This window comes from Aedes aegypti, chromosome 3 (assembly GCF_002204515.2).
Source record: "Aedes aegypti strain LVP_AGWG chromosome 3, AaegL5.0 Primary Assembly, whole genome shotgun sequence".
Classification (NCBI taxonomy): Eukaryota; Metazoa; Arthropoda; class Insecta; order Diptera; family Culicidae; genus Aedes; species Aedes aegypti.
The window spans coordinates 197,375,275-197,393,594 of NC_035109.1; the positions used below are offsets into that span (position 1 = coordinate 197,375,275).

The window sequence follows — 18,320 nt, forward strand, 5'->3', positions numbered from 1 at the left end:
GTAGCGGTAAACGCGCAGCTATTCAGCATGACCATGCTGAGGGTCGTGGGTTCGAATCCCACCGGTCGAGGATCTTTTCGGGTTGGAAATTTTCTCGACTTCCCAGGGCATAGAGTATCTTCGTACCTGCCACACGATGTACACATGCAAAAATGGTCATTGGCACAGTAAGCTCTCAGTTAATAACTGTGGAAGTGCTCATAAGAACACTAAGCTGAGAAGCAGGCTCTGTCCCAGTGGGGACGTAATGCCAGAAAGAGGAGAGAGGAGAGGAGAGTATCTTCGTACCTGCCACACGATATACACATGCAAAAATGGTCAATCGGCAAAGAAAGCTCTCAGTTAATAACTGTGGAAGTGCTCATAAGAACACTAATCTGAGAAGCAGGCTTTGTCCCAGTTGGGAAGTAATGCCAGAAAGAAGAAGATTGACAAAAATGATTTTCGTGCGGCTCATATATGATGCAAATCGTGCAAACTTTTGCACGATTTGCATCATACTTAGGGGTGAACCCAAACTTTTGCACGATCACTTGAATGACTGTTTCATTGATTTTGAACAGTTTTCAGATTTTTCCGAAAAAAAAGTGAGTGCCCTTCAAAGAATATAAAATTACGATTCTAATGACACCTTGTTTTAAATTTTGATCGATCCAATGCTGAGGAAATTAGCTATGTTTTTTCAGTGTGTTTTTTGAAAAATGCCACAACTTTAAATAAACATTTGGTATATAAAATTGAAAAAAAAAAATGATTTCGGAAAAATACATACGAAATAATAATAACCCTTTGCCTTTCGAATGCGGCTTAGAGAGTTTCAATTGGACGTGTACTCAGAGATATGGGCTGAACTCTTTTGTATGTTTTTTAGGGTGTGAACCCAAACTTATGCACGGGAGTGTACTTGGTACTAATGACTTTTAGGTCGTTATCTTAAACTATAAAAGATCAGTTCTGTTTTTAACATAGATTTCTTAAAGTTCGCAAAAGTTTGCAGTGGGGCATTTTTCAGCACACAAGTTAGAAACACTAACGATATAGTGAAGAATTGATAGCTTATTTGGTCATCTGTTCACAAGGGAAGTTCAAATTCAAAAAAAATTGAAAATTATATACCTAACGAATTTTTTTCAGCTCTTAAGGTTGAGATTTAAGAGTGGCCCAAAGACAATGTAGGTTTATATGAAAATTATCATGGAGAAATTTTGAGGAATGCTCCAATGGCCCAGGGCGAAAGCATTCAGGGGGCCTGACGAATTCGGTAAAATTTTTAAAGATGCATTTTTATTAAGGGCGCTTCTCAAGTCAAAGTTTCGAGAATTAACATCGTTGGCAAAAACACGATAAGTTAAAACAGTTTCCGAATTGATTAAAACAATATAACAAAATTTGTGGAAGTTTCCCACAAGATCAACCGGATTTGTTAAATAAAAATAAAAATGTTGGATTTGTTAAATAAAAATTCTTTACGATTTTTTTAGTTGCGATTTTCTAGAATAGTTCTTTTGTAAATCAGTTGTGACTGGTTGAAAATGTCACCAAATGAATGTTTAAACTTTGAAAAAAAAAAAACCTTGTTTCTCTCTGCACTTTTCAACATTCTAAGAAAGGCATGGGGGTGCGATCGTATATACATGTTACTGAAAAGACCATAATTCTGCGATCTGTTTCCCTGTGATCATCGAGACTGGGAAGAGGATATATAGGCAGAAATTATACAGGCCAGAATCTCTCCCTGGTATTGCCTTATGTATGGAACTTATTCTATTTTTACACAAATTTACTTGAGTTACTTTCCTGAAAATTCTTGAAGTAAATTTATGATTCAAAAGAAAAATATTCGAAAAATTCTTGTTTATTGAAACTGTTGCTTAAAAAAATAATCCAGTAGTTTCTGCGAACTCATTCCTGATCATATAAACAGTGATTTTATAAAGAATTTATTTAAGGTGAAAATGTATTGAAGATATTCCTCAAAACATCTAGAGCACTAATCTGAAGAAATCTTGATCCAACGATGTATCAATGTATCAACTTTTCAGTTCAAACGATTGTCTGATTCGGTATTCAATTTTGCTTTTGAAAAGTTGGCATTCGACGTTTTGTCTTTCGACGGTTTGTCACCAAACCGTTTGCAACCGCCAAGGGCCAAGATTTCAGGGGAGATTTTCTAAAAAAAAAAGTTCTCTTGTACCTACATCAGTTGTGGCAGAAAATATTCTAGAAAAACTCTAGGTACCTATCATGAAAATAGCCACCAAAGAAATTTTTATACTTAAAAAAACAAAGGTATTACATCGGAAACCACACACTGGCTGGCGAACGGGATTCTCAAAAAATAGTATAACATTGAAAATTGGAACGTGAAATTGTGTATTACTCCAAACAACATTCCTAATCTTCCGAATTCATGATAAAATAAAGAACTGCGACAACGACTTTCAACCGACTACAAAAATCTGTTAGGTTTACTATAATCTGGTGTATATCACTGCGCAGTGCTATAAATGTGACCATGTCCATAGCGGCATCCACTACAAAGAGTTGTATTGCAATCCATGACGCATGGCATACAACACAGTATGCTCAAAAAAGTAATGCTAAACTTGTCAGATCAAGAATGTTTCTAGTCATGAATACTGCAAATGTGGCTAAATCAATCGAATGTATATTCATTTGTAGTGATGCTAACTATGTTTTGGTAGAGTTAACAGAATATATAGAGACGGTTGAAAATCGTTGGTGAAATTCGTAATTTTACCATGGATTAAGTAGTTTTAAGAGTAAAAATCATTTCAGTGAAGTTTTAAGGGCAGACAATTAATCGTTCCATAAAAAAATATAAAATTTCCATAAAAAATGCAAAATTTGCCAGTAAAGAAACAAGGGTAAAATCAACAGAAAAGTTAAAAATTTCCATAAAAAAATAAAGAAGTGCATAGAAAAAACAAAATTTTCCATAAATAAAAAAAATTTGAGCAATAAATAGATTCAAAAGTGCAGTAGAATCGACAATAATCTCACTAAAAAATATCGAATTTTACATTTAAAAACCTCAAAATGTCCCTATTTTCTTCACAAAAAGCAAGAAATAATTATAAATTTTCCACAAAAAAAGCCAAAATTTGCAATAAATAAATAATAATTCGCCCACAATAAATCAAAAATTTCCATTCAAAAAATCAAAAAGAGCAATAGCAGTAAATGCAAAGTTGCAATAAACAAACCCAACTGAGCAATTCAAAATGACAATCAATACATGAAAATGATGTTGAAAATTCCAATATTTAAGTAAAACTTTCCATAAAAATAACGTAATTTTCCAATAATGAGTAATAATGTGTGTAATGGATTTCATAAATTTTCAGTCAAACTGAAGCATTGTTTTCACAATTGGAGCTAATTAGTCGTCGTACGTAGATGTAGTAATTGCATTTTAGAGTTCGATAATTAATTACGTAATAATTTAGGGGAGGGGAGAGCGGGGAGATTGGCCGGGTTTGAAAAAATATTTCTTGCCATATAGAAAAAAATAATGTTTCATACAAAAAATCATACATGGAGGGGAGGCGAGGTTTCGAAAATTCACAAAAAAAAAGTTGTTAAATACACTCCATCGTTAGGCGCTACAATTTTAATTATTTCGGCAAAGTTGAAATGAAACATGGAACAAGGGATATCTAATCTTCCAATATTAGGAACACTTATGTCACTGCTTGGGTTATGTCCACTACATTTTAGGTTTTGTATCATACATTTAACAGTTTTTAAGTGATATAATTTTATAATTAAAATTTTTCATCCTTTGTTCTGCTCTTGATATCAATGATTTCTTGCTAATTTTCTTATTAGAGTGTTGAATTTGTTTGGATAATTTGAGAGTATCCGTGTTTGTTTTAATTTGATAACCTACTTACATACTAATAGAAATTTGATAACCTAGAAAACCACCGCTCGGATGAGCGGGTGTTTCAAGACAGTAGCATTCGCTATGAAGCTGTCGATGGCCTCGTTGACACGATCGTGAATGGTTTTGCATCCTGCAGCACGGTGCAAATCTATTGTTCTCGTTCTGGACGGAGCATTCAGTATCATCCTGAGCAGTCGGTTTTGGATCACCTGCAGCTTTCGCTTGTGCGACTCGGCACACGTTCCCCACACCGGCATGGCATAGTTTACCATCGGTGCGATGATCATTTTGAATGTTGCTAATTTGTTTTACGCTGATAGTTTGGACCGTCGACACTGCCTTCAGCAGGCCGGTACACCTTTGCTTCAGTTTGTCCGTGTGCGTGCGGAAGGTCCTTTTATCATCGAAGGATCAGCCAAGGTAATCCACCTCGTTGGTCCAATCGACGGGGCATCCATTTACTCGAATGATACAGTCTGGTGGGCTCTGGTTCCTGAATCGGGAATCGTTAATCAACGCATCTTCCAGCGTGTCGCACATCTCTTCGAGCCCCTCGCATATCTTCCGCATCAGCATTATCATCAGGAGAAGCCAAATCATCTCCTCGTCTACATCTACATACGACGACTAATTAGCTCCAATTGTGAAAACAATGCTTCAGTTTGACTGAAAATTTATGAAATTCATTACACACATTATTACTCATTATTGGAAAATTACGTTACTTTTATGGAAAGTTTTACTTAAATATTGGAATTTTCTACAACATTTTCATGTATTGATTGTCATTTTGAATTGCTCAGTTGGGTTTGTTTATTGCAACTTTGCATTTACTGCTATTGCTCTTTTTGATTTTTTGAATGGAAATTTTTGATTTGTTGTGGGCGAATTATTATTTATTTATTGCAAATTTTGGCTTTTTTTGTGGAAAATTTATAGTTATTTCTTGCTTTTTGTGAAAAAAATAGGGACATTTTGAGGTTTTTAAATGTAAAATTCGATATTTTTTAGTGAGATTATTGTCGATTCTACTGCACTTTTGAATCTATTTATTGCTCAAAATTTTTTTATTTATGGAAAATTTTGTTTTTTCTATGCACTTCTTTATTTTTTTATGGAAATTTTTAACTTTTCTGTTGATTTTACCCTTGTTTCTTTACTGGCAAATTTTGCATTTTTTATGGAAAATTTACATTTTTTTATGGGACGTTAATATTTTAGCCAGTTTTAAGTTTAAATGATTTACTTACCTAAACCTTAGTCTTAATAAATACACTCGCATTCGAGGCGAAAAAATAATAATTATTCTATAAAATATCGTTAACGTCGTCAGTATCGTCAGAATAATAAACCAAAACCACAGAAAAATATAAATTTTCTCGTTGACTACGTTTAGTGGTAGAATACATATGGCATCATGTCGTTCGACCTAAAATAACAAAGCAAGCATTATACAATCTAAGGGATATCCTCAATGGCAACACTTACTTCACCGCTGACACCATACTTGTAGAAAGTACATTTGGTCATTCTCGGGAATATGTAGATCATTGGATCCATGCGATCTTCTTGATCCGCTTCCATATGCGTTATCACGTCTAATCCAAACGTCATAAATTCACCGTCAAAAAACCGGTTCATTAGAAACATTTGGCCTGGAATATAGAATAATACATTTTTTAAGTTAATTAACAATCGACGTTGTTTGAGGTATCACTACACACCTATCACATTCACTAGTGATAAAAATTCACATATATAGTACCTATACGCCCACCAGTTATGATACCTAAAAGAAAAAGAAAGCTTTTATCTATTTGTTTCAAAAAGTTATCATAAGTACCTTAAATTATCCCACAAATAATCAAGAAGCAATTTTTTCTTCTGCTTCTTTTCTATTTCGGAACAAATGCCTATGTCAAGGTCCATCATTAATGCGTGTATTTTGCCTCCTTCCCAGGACTTCCACAGCCATCTCGGCGTATAAAATAAAATTGCCTGTGGAAGATATAAAAAGTAGTCAATAAATATTAATTAAGATTTCATTTGTTTTGTATGTTTTTAAATACTATGCATGATGTAATATGTTTTCTTGTGACAAAATTGAGATTGCAAAATATGTAATGTACAAGGTATGGATGATGAATATATGTAATTCAGCGAATATGATATTATAACCTTATCAAATAATAAACTGTTATTATAATCACTATCACACAGTATCTGTGCGAGTGTGAAGAAAACTTTACAAATAAAATATATATTCCGTAGTGTAGTCTCCTTATGCTTAAGAAATGCTTTAATTAGTAATAGTGTTGCGTCTGGGAGGATAGTTGTAATTTTATGGCTTTCTCAGTCTTATAAATATTTATTTGTATCTCTTTTTCAATGTTTCACTTCGTCAAAGCGGTCTATGAACGACTTTAATAACTTAACAAAACGCAAATTTTCATGCAAAAATATTGATGGTACCGTAATCCGGGGTAACATTGATAATTTTTTTGAATATTTCTTGAATATTTAGTTCGAAAATGCAATAGTTGCAAATTTTATATTTTTAAAACAAGTACTGCCACCCATAGCTCGTGACTATATACTGTATTTTGTTTTTTGAAAGGTTTAAGCATGTTAAAAAAAATGTTTTAAGTGATTTTTTTATTTAGCTGATATGGGGTAACATTGATCACCTATGTAAACAACGTTCGGTAATATTGGAAATGTCGTTACCTACTAAAATCATGGCCCCTGAAGCCGAATATGAAGACCAAATGCTTACAAGTCATTTACTTTTTGAGTTATTTTAAAATTAATAACATCTCGAACCACGGGATACGCCTAAAGGTAGGCAATTTGCTAAGGGAAAGTTACATTCTTAACAGTAATTCAGTAATGTTGCCTAATTGAACATACTTATGAAAGTTTTGACAACGGAATCGTTTTCGGCGATGACGTTTTTAGTAAGAATCGCATTTTCCTTGCTCATACCATTTACAGAACTTATGTGAGACATGAATGTTTGGTAGTGTCATCCTTAACCATTGAAATCATTGTTTCGAAAAGTTGCCAAATTTACGCATAAGGTAAACGCAATTTTCGCAATAATCTTCACTTTTATCAGCTGATGAATACAAGAAAGAGAAGCACCATTCATGATTTGGAAATGTTCCATCAATAAATGATAATGCGAGCTTTTTATGAGATGGGTCATTCCGATCAATGTTACCCCGCTGATCAATGATACCCCTGATTACGGTATCTATTTTAGTTCAAAAGTTATTAAAGTTTTTCAGCTTAAAATCCTTTGTTTTTCAGAGCATTTTCAAACAAAAATAACACATCTGTAATTTTTTGATATGATATTCAATTTTATTTTGTCTTTTGAATGCTATCAAAAGATATTTTTTATGTTTGCCCCAATCAGAGATATTCTCAATCAAAGTAGGCATGTTTTTGCGAGAAAAACAACAATAACTCCCAAACGGAAGAAGATATCGAGTTTCTTCACTCACCAAATTACGCATTTTTCAAAGCTCTAAAAGTGGTTCATAGACTACTTTGATGAGAAATTTGAATTGAAAACTCAAGAGCCAGAAAACCAGTTTTTCTCGGACCACCCTATGTCACCGTAGGAAAATAGCTCTAAATCGGTCAATTTAAGAGATACAAAAAAACTTTTTTGGGCAAAGTTGCTTGAAATTGAATGGTCTACGACTTTGCTGAAGCATGTATTATATAATTTCTACCAATAAGAAAGCTAGTTACACAATTTCTATGAAAATGTGGTCCACCCTAATTTTCAATAACACCAAACAAAGGGCTTAACTAATACAAACAACTTTGTAGAAGACCGTTTTTGTCTAATGTTTCATTTTAAGGCTCCAAATGCATCTTTCCGCGTAAAACTGATTCCTGGACCACTGTGCATTGGGGTAAGTGGATCATTTAAATACTTGAATATTTTAAATGTTTTCGCACCATTGCTTCGTTTTTGGTTATAGCCTTAGTATCACACTGATAAGTACTACTGTAAAACTGGTACTACACGTGCACTAATACAGTCAAACTTGTTAACTGCAAAAATCAATTCATTTCAAAATTGTTTTCTGTCAATCAAAAATCCAATAGTAGTTTTTACAACACATGGTGAATATTTCAGTTCTAAAAAATCATACAAAAATGAAAAATATGTGATTTTTATAAATAAATACAATATATTGGAATAGTACGCTTCCCCTTACTTTTCAATGAGATGGGGTAAGTGGATCAAGCATTATTATCGTATATTGACAGACTGCTTATGCGAATTTGAATAAGTTTGAATATCCTCAAATGTTGTTTTCTTTCACCTTTTTTCCTAAAAGTTTTTTAACATTTTCTCTGATATTAAAAATATAAAAGTATATATTGTAAAATTCAAACAAAATTTTTGGTGGTTTATCTAAACTGTATTGCAAAAAATCAAAATATACACATTTTCCAATTGAACGTGTGTATAAAAAGGATGGATTTTCTCCAAAATATTCTCGTGACAATGTATTTTTTTTTTGTTCGAATTGGTGTGAACTTGTATATTAATATGTTTTATAATATGTTTATAAAATAAAGATTGTTTTTGTTTTAAAACTTTCAAAATATGTAAGATAGTCCTAATAACAGGAATGAGAGTACCGTAAAACGGGGTAACTTTGATAATGCGGGTAAATTTGATAGTGCGAGACCCACAACATATTAAACGAAATAACGAAGTTTCTGTTAATCAGTTAAGAAAAACGAATGCAAAAGTAAAGAGTATTAGTATGACACTTCATGTCAAAGCTATTTTTGTTGGAATCAAGTGCATTTGAGAATGTATATGCAAGTATTAAAAGGGCTTTCCTTAGCCGAGTGGTTAGAGTCCGCGGCTTCAAAGCAAAGCCATGCTGAAGGTGTCTGGGTTCGATTCTCGGTCGGTCCAGGATCTTTTTGTGATGGAAATTTCCTTGACTTCCATGGGCATAAAGTATCATCGTACCTGCCACACGATATACGAATGCGAAAATGGCAACTTTGGCAAAGAAAGCTCTCACTGAATAACTGTGGAAGTGCACATAAGAACACTAATCTGAGAAGCAGGCTTTGTACCATTGAGGACGTTAATGCCAAAAAGAAGAAAAAGAAGTGTTAAAAATTTACAAGATTTTAGTATTTTTGCAACATTTACATACAATCTGTTCTACGATCACTATTTGATAAAGTCATAATGAGTTCGTCACTTATTCATGAAAGCTTAGTTATAGTAGAACATGAATTCGGTATCAAATCTCTTAGCGAACAACAATTTTACAATCTGGGACCATTTTTGTTATCTTAGTCAGAAATTTCCATATAGCGTTAAACGCCTAGAGGTATGCAACGCCCTATAAATGTTCCGTAATTCAATCAATTTTGTTCGATTTCTACTACATTATCAAAGTTACCCCAAAACAGAAAACCGACTTTCGATTATATGAAAATAATATGTCTATTCAGAATAAATCTTTTGGCAATCTATCAAATGCAATCAATAGCTAGGATGTCATTACTTGTTTTAATAATATAAATTGTAATTTTTTGATACAGCCAGCATAAATATTGAAGGGTTCGAATTCCTTCGATGGCGGATCTTATGCATTGAACATTTCCTTGACGTCCCTGAGCATAGAGGCACATGTACGAGAATGGTAAATTGACAAGGAAAGCTCTCAGTCAGTAAATGGCTTATTTTGTTAAAAGCTTATTCACAAATTTCCTAACGCTGAAGGGGGCAAAAGATGTTGTGGGTGGTTGTCCTCAAAATGTTACAGCCCATACACTATATGTAGAATTTCCATACAAAAAATGGTACGAGGGGGTGGGTAGGTGTCAAAAATAGTAAATTTTTGGCGTTTTGAAATTTGTGAATGAACCCTTGAACTGAAAAGTGCCCACTGAGCTGATAAACAGGCACTGTCTCAGAAAGAATGAGCAGAAGATAGTTGCCAACAAGATATTTTGAAAGAATGGCTGATATATAAAAAAAGGAAAATATATGATGAATATTTTACCCACGAATTTTACGCGTTATTTAGTTTTCATTACAGACGCATTTTTGCCCGTAAAACAAGATACTGCACCGTATCTCATACTATTCGGGGTAATGGCTCATTTGGGGTAACGACCCATTCGGGGTAGTGACCCATTCGGGGTAGGACTCTATGATACTACCCCGAACGCCACTACCCCGAACGCCACTACCCCGAACGCCACAACCCCGAATGCCATTACCCCGTACGCCATTACCCCGAACGCCCCTACCCCGAATAGGTCACTACCCCGATAGCGTTCATTTGCATAACATTTTTAAACTAATTATAATTAGAAGGTGGGGAGATAATTGAACCATTCCATATGAGAATTATACAAGTTTGGCTGAACAATGCATTTTTCATATACCGTAATTTCGGGTGAAATTGATCATTTTTCACGGTTTCTCTAGTCTGTTTTCTATAATCTTAACAATGCCAAACAACTTAATGCAGGAATACATGATAAATTTAAGCTCCCTGAATCCAAACATGCTTGTCAAATTCTTAACAATGCAATATTTATATAAATAACGAATAGTTAAATTTCAATAATTACGCGGAAAACGCCTAAATGTATGCAATTTCCTAAGGAATTCAATGATATCTAACAGAAATTCAATTATTTCAGCCATATGAGCTAATTGGTATGAGTTTTGGTGATGAAATCTGGTTTAGGGATATATCTCAAGCATCCTCACAAACTTTCAGGTATGGTATAAACCTTGCTTATAAATAGAAGTTCCTTGCTTATAAATAGAAGTTCATAGGTGTTTGTCAATACTGCACCGTGCATGATTTTGAAATTTTACATTATTTTCATAGTAATAAACATTTTTTAACGCAAAAAACTTCACAACACACAATTGGACAATAGTTACGACAAACAACGTTCATTTACTGCAGCTTACATTGATATTTGTGCTCCATTACGATTAAATAAAATCGTGTGGTACGATGATCAATTTCACCCTTCTGATCAATTACACCCGATTTTACGGTACAAGACGATAAAAAAGGAGCAACATTTTCAGCTAATTAATTTTGTATACTAAGTTTTGTTAGGATTTGTCATCTAATTTTGTTGAGATTCACACAGCCACACTGCAATTCTTTGAAGAACAGCCTATTTAAAAAAAAGGGTGTATTTATTATGAAAAGGAGAGCTATAATATGCACAAAATTAGGATGTATTAAAGTCTCCTTTTGGACGCTGCTATCTCACTTCTTTCGACCTCTGATCGCCGCTACAGTAAAAACTTTCGTTGGTTTGTAGGATCATTCAGCTGAATTCCGATAAAGTAACCATCAAAAATAGTAGTGTATGATTCCAGACAATGAATAACTGATGATGGCTGCAAAGTGATGAGCAGTTCCATAAGATACCTGACTGTTTTAGTACAATAAGATAAATGAAGGGAAAATTTCTGATTAGAATGACAGCAAGATTAACTTTAATGAGTGCCTTAAGGATATCTTGCTTAAAAATCTTTTCCCTATGAAAACATTAGTGACTAGCTTATCCAACGAAAATTTAAAAGAACAGCCTATTTAAGAAAGAAGGGCAAATTTCTGGTGAAATGCTTACAGCTATGACGCGAATAATCACTGTAACAACGTAAGGCAATAGCACAATCTATATTCATAAGAAAGGAAAGCCTTTGTTAGAAACAAAATTGAAATATGAACGTCACCAAGAAGTTCAAATATCGGAGAGTACGCAGCTGTTCAGCAAGACCATATTAAGGGTATGGGTTTTTAAATTCCTCCGGTGGTGAATCTTATTGCATTGAAAATTTCCTTGACATCCCTGTCCATAGAGGCATATGTACAAGAATGGTAAATTGATAAGGAAAGCTCTCAGTCAATAAAAGGATTGTTTTATTGAAAGCCCATTCACAAACTTCATAACGCTGTAGGGGCAAACATGTTGTGGGTTGTTGTTTTCAAACTGTTACACCTCATAAAAAAATTGTAGAATTTCCATACAAAAAGTGTTACGAGGGGGTGGGTAGGTTTCAAAAATGGCAAGTTTTGGCGTTTTGAAATTTGTGAATGATTCCTTGAACTACGAAAGAGCCCACTGAGCTGAGAATCAGGCACTGTCCCAGTAAGTATAATAGTAGGGTCGAAATTTTTGCTGCAAAACAAGATACTGCTCGGTATCTTATGCTAATCGGTGTAGTGGCGTTCTGTGTAATGATCCATTCGGGGTAATGGCTTTCGGGGTAATGGGATGGAGCCGTTTTGTGAGTAGTGGTTAGATAATGGAACGATTATCTAATGAATTATTACGTAGCAAAATCATATAATCCTGATTTTTTAACTTTTTAGAATTGATATTCATAGAAAAGGCATGGATTCGTTTCAAAATTATGTGAGCAAAATTTTCCATTTTTTTTATTATTTTGTCGCGAACGCTTGATCGGGTACAAAATTAGACTTGATATAATTTGAGAAATTCAAACAATTGCCAGAATCGAAGATAATCCAGAAATGTAATGGTAACATTTTGATAATTTAATTATTCCAACTTTTAAAATTTCAATTTATGGATCAAAAAATCATTTTCAAAACAAAAGAAAAGCATTCACATCATCATGCGCTCGCGTAACGCGATAGAACAGTATTGCGGATCGCTCAATAGCGTTACCCTAGTAGCACACATGTTATAATTGAGGCAGAATAACTCTTATATAACCAGATCTGGTCATATAAGAGATATTCTGCCTCAATTATAACTTGGGTGTTACTCGGGTAATAGTGCTTGATCCTTTGGCCGGATGCGGTTAGAACAGTGTCGAGGATCGCGAATCGCGTTAGTAGTTTTTGATCCTTTGGCCGTGTCGCTTGCTCCTGCGGGGACAGGTGATGCGGTCAGGATCAATCGTGTTGCGCGTCGCTTCCATTAGAAATCCTAACTATACATAATTAATTGATCTTGACAATTTCCCATATTTCTCAACAATTTTAATTTTGTCAAAATATTTTTCCTGAAGTCCTTAGTGTTCACAAATATTTTTTTTAAATTTCGCTAGGGAAAGTGTACCAGTTATGGCCATAGTGGTTCCCTATTTGGCAATATGTAAAATTTTGATAACTTTCACATTTTTAATTTTTTTGGATGTTTTAACATCCAGGTATATCTTAAATCTTACTACTATAACACACAAAACATTTCAAAATTTGAAGAGATTCAAGTTATCACGTATGGCGAAATAGGGAACCACTATGTCCATAACTGGTACACTTATCCTAATTATGCCAATTGCCGGGTTTTGAATATCATTATTTTCCTAAATTCCTCAAAAAATATCTGAGTAAGCCAAATAGGCGTATTTCTAGTATTACATCATGATTGTAGCCGCGGACTCTAGCGGTTAGAGTCCGCGGCTACAAAGAAAAGCCATGATAAAGGTGTATGCCCGGGTAGAGGTGAATAATAAAATAATGAAAATTTGTCATTGGTCTGTTATCCTTGAAAGTCATCTGATAAATAATCAATAACAAAATATACTCTCATGATAAAATTTGGTATTTTTGCACAAATAGTAAAACACATAAAATATCTTAACAATAAAAAACTTCGCCATCGCAGTAAAATTTGTCAATATTTTGATATTTGAAAACTGTATTCAAACAATGCATGAGAACAAACCAATATTTTTCGATTATGCTAAATTTGGATATTTAAGTCAAAGAACTAAATTTACTGTTATTTTGATGTACATGTGAATAGCTTATTTAGTTATTATAGCGTTATCAATATCTAAATAATAATATATTTTGTTATTTACTGTTGCCTATATTTTTGTTATTGCAAAGGCAAAATATGATATTATTTAGTTTTTATGCCATACGAATTTAATAATTATTTTTGTTATTCTACTCTTATATCAAACAAACAGATGAAAAACAAACATTCTATTTTAATGGTAAATTTTATTATTCATTTGCAATTTTGCTCTACCCGGGTGGATTCCATCCCGAGGAGGAAAGAATAACTCGCAATAACTTATGCATATCTTATTATGGTATCATACCATAATTAGGTATTGTTCAGTTGTCAATACCTCATTTTGGTATTATAATGGTATTTGAAAAACATATTTAAAACAATCAAAAATACTTAATTTTGGTATTCGATAGCTATTGAGGACTGCTGGAGGTATTCAACTATTATTGAAAAAAATCGCTTTTATATGAAAATCTATAACGTATTATGTATATTTATATTTATATATTATTTAGGTATTACAATACTTGATCTAGTTATCAGCTTGGTATTTGTAGAATATGCAGAAGGTATTATTTGAGATGTTTTACCTCTTATGCAGGGCTCATTCATACCTCATTCAGGTTGTAAGTATTGGAAATTATCTGGTATGGAATACCTCAATTTGGTATTCAGTAGTTATTTTCTTCTGCTCGGGATTCCCGGTTGGTCCAGGATCATTTCATAAAAAAAATTCCTTGACTTCCCAGCCCATAGAGTATCATCGTACACGAATGCAAAAAATGCAACTTTGGCAAAGAAAGCTCTCAATTAATAACTGTGGAAGTGCTCGAAAGAACACTAAGCTGAGAAACAGGCACTGTCATAGTGAGGACGTAATGCCAAGAAGAAGAAGCAGGAAAAAAACGCACTGACCATGACAAGAGATTCACCCTGGCGCACACTGATTAACAGACACAGAAAAGTGAGAATCTAAAATATATCAAAAGAAGCACAATAGTGGCGCGTTGTACTATTTACAACACTCTATGGGTTTTCATTTTCAACATAAAATACTTCTTCGAAATATGGCATCCGGCATGCAAGTAGAAGCATTAGCCGTAGAAGGCCAATGTCGCGACTGTTCGTGTGACCAACATCTAGTTTGCCACGCTCTGACAGTCTGAGTACCGGGTCTATAAGTGTCAAATCAAATTTTTCAACCACAATAAAACATTCTCTACAATATGGCACTAAACAAACAATAAAAACTTCAATAGTAAGTATTAATAAAATATTTCTATTTTATGATAACAGCGCCACTAGCGTTCTACTGCTTATGCTATTTTTTGTTTACCTGTTTTGTTTATGGTGTTACATTTCTAGACGCTCCTCTTATCAGTTTTGCACAAATCGCGTTATTTCTGAGCGACTTTCTTGTAGGAAATTTGTGCTAGATCATAAAGAAAAATATATTTGAGGATAATAATTGAGGATTTTGATAAAAAAAAACCTTAATTACTAGTTAAGTTCCAACAAAACACAAAAGTAGGGTTTGTGCTGGCTATATAAGAATTGATTTTCTAAAAAAATCAATCTATAAGGTTATTTTATCGAACAAAATTTTTACATGTAGCATATACAACGCCCCAAGAAAAACATATAAAAATATTTATTTGTTTGGAAAAATATTATGATTCTCGTTATCTAAGTCGTACCCATACTTTTTGGGATACCCTATACACATTTGAAGGACAGCTCCACAAAGGAAGAGATCCGGACAAACCTATGCATATCTCTCAATATTGAAATTCAAGTTCAAAACATAAAATAGTAGGGTCGATGTATCAAAAGCCGAAGAGCTTAGAACAAATATTCGTATCAAATCGAAAATTAAAGCCAGCTGTATTATTTTTACATAATCTAAAAGCTTTTTATCTTGGTTTTGTTGGAATAATATGGCAACTGAGAAAATTCATATTTTTGTATTTATTATCGATTGTGCCACTTTAGGAACACATGTGCCTATAGTAGTGCTATTTATATTTTTTGTTCCTATAGTAGCACTGTCTTCACGGCGTAGGCAAAATACAAATCAAATCCGTATTGAAAAAAAAACTTTCTTTGAAGTGTGGTCTAAAAGCTTTCGATGTGACAAGAGTTCTTAATTCATTAAATATTTTGTGCAATAAAAATAGTTTCTCTTTGTAGTGCTACGAACAATAGGTCTACTATAATTACGAGGAAGCTTAAATTTTAAGCAAAACTATTCATTTCTACTATTTTTTTTAAACAAAAACGAGCTGTTTATCATTATTACTTAGATAAAAAGCTCCTGACCTCCACGTCAAAAAATATTTTGCAACGATTTTTAGCAAAATGAACATAAAAAGCCTCTAGTGCGACTAAAGGGGACTGTCTACTAAGGGAACACCGACACTACATTAATTCTGCGCTCCTGAAAATACTGTATCGGGTTATTGATTAAATTTGATATTTTAATCTAAAATGCTAAATGTTCCAGTTTATTCTAAGAACTTCCTGAGACAGACATTCTGAAAACGCCATTATTTACATAACTTTTGCATTTTTTAGCCCGTGGTGACGTGTCTCTGTGTATTTGGATCGACTAATTTTTGTCGAGATGTGTAATAGTAGAGGAGATGGATTTTTATACAAAATACTTTGACATGCTTCCTTTTATATATAAATATATATATATATATATATATATATATATATATATATATATATATATATATATATATATATATATATATATATATATATATATATATATATATATATATATATATATATATATATATATATATATATATATATTTTTTTTTTTTTTTTTTATACAAAATACTTTGACAACCTTCCTTGTGCTTTGTTCCCATATGAGTAATCGATTTTTACAGTGAATTACAAATATGCATATTTTAGTTATTCCAATATTTGGACATTTTCAAACTTCTTGCTTATACGGGAACAAATGTATAACATGTCAAAGTTTTGTATGAAAATGAACTATTAATCTGAACACAACTATACGTTGCTGACATCGATTTTTTAATAAAAATTATGTTTCTCAGCCGACTTTTAACGAAATTTCAATAAATTTTCACGGTCGTTCAAAAATTCCGAGTAATTCTGGATTTATTGCGGAGAATACTATTATAGCCTTCAGCATCAGTAGTTATTTTATTATACTGTCCCAAACATGGCTTGCAATGTGTCAAACTATGATAGTCGACAGTATGTGAGGATATTGAAGCCTCCAGTATTTTACCTGTATTGGTAGCAAAGCCCACAGCTCTGGAAAATTAGGCAAAATACAGGATGCTTCGATGCTTATTGGTTTCCTGATGGCTTGCGCAATTTTCACCACCTAATTAATTTCAATCTTGTCGCTCTTTTGCGACGCCTATCCACCTATTCATTTCATCATTTGAAAAAATCTTCTCTAGACTCCCTTTACATTTGAGTCGCATGACCGATATAGCCAAAATAAATAATATATCAAGAAACACGGTAATGTTTGGAACGATGTTTTCCAAAAGCTAGGATTTTGTGATTGACCCTGAAAATTTGAATTAATTTTGTTGGAAGACGAAAATTTTGACCGAAGTTCATCTGTCATGAGGTCAGTCATCATTAACAACAATAATATCCACAGTCATCTCACGTTGAGGGAATTTTGGACGCTCATATTGAAGTACTCTTGCATTCGCGGATTATTCTTGTACTGTTATAATAAGTGAAAATACTCGTCACACTCACCTGAAAAAATAAACAAAAACACACCCACTGGTAGTATTTGTATATTTTCTTATCTATGTTCTTTCCATCTGAGTTGCCAACACCTGGATAGGGTACTTCGCTACCGACTTTTTTCAGGAATAGACTTTTCAATGCATATGTTGAATGTATCCAGCAATACGTGTTGAGTACTTCTTCTGGTATGTCTTTCGTGTGAACGCAGTCAATGGGATTACCGACATATTGCTTCGTCGTTACAATAAGTGAAAATGCCATCAAGATCATCACGGTGATTGAGTAGTGCAGTCGAAATACAGGTGAATCGGTATTTACATGGCTAATTTTGACTAAGTTTTTCAATCCACGAAATATATCCAACATTGTTTGGAATTGGACAGTTCGACCGATGGATCAGCAAAAACCTTCCTTGTGTTTCCACTTGTTCAGCATAAGCATGTGTTGGTTGAATAACATGTTATGAAATGCAACAAAAGTCTCTGGAAAGTTAGTAAATGTATCTTTTTTTGATTGCTTTTCATTATTCACTGCATACATTAAATAACGATCACTTTATTGAGCAACAACGTGACATATTTTCCATTTTCACATTTCATTTGTTCATTTTTTGTTAAGCACTTGAACTGCGACGTGTCTTCTAGAGAGTAAACAATATTTTTCCGTTAAATTCAACAAGCTGAATAAACACTCTCACCTATATGAGTCTTAGATCCTATTATCAGGATCACGTATAAAGTGTGTACAATACCGGAAAATCACAATTTGTCTGCTTCTATAGCTATAAAGTGATAGGTTACATCGCACTTTCAGTAGGAATAACGATTTTGTTTTA

At 33.3% G+C, this 18,320-nt stretch overlaps 1 protein-coding gene across 12 annotated transcripts in view; it reads right to left on the minus strand.

Annotated features, from left to right (window-relative positions):
• The window catches only part of LOC5579528 (innexin shaking-B), a 277,178-nt gene that overhangs the window by 27,248 nt on the left and 231,610 nt on the right, over positions 1-18,320 (minus strand). For 11 of the 12 annotated variants that reach the window (XM_021853970.1, XM_021853971.1, XM_021853974.1 and 8 more), the window contains 4 exons: positions 5,754-5,908; positions 5,635-5,699; positions 5,399-5,565; positions 5,161-5,339 (listed from right to left, as the gene is read on the minus strand). In XM_021853970.1, the coding sequence (XP_021709662.1) occupies positions 5,161-5,339; positions 5,399-5,565; positions 5,635-5,699; positions 5,754-5,908 (566 nt within the window). Of the gene's footprint in view, positions 1-5,160; positions 5,340-5,398; positions 5,566-5,634; positions 5,700-5,753; positions 5,909-17,491; positions 18,126-18,320 lie in introns of all 12 variants that reach the window. The other variant, XM_001647785.2, reaches the window with a different exon arrangement.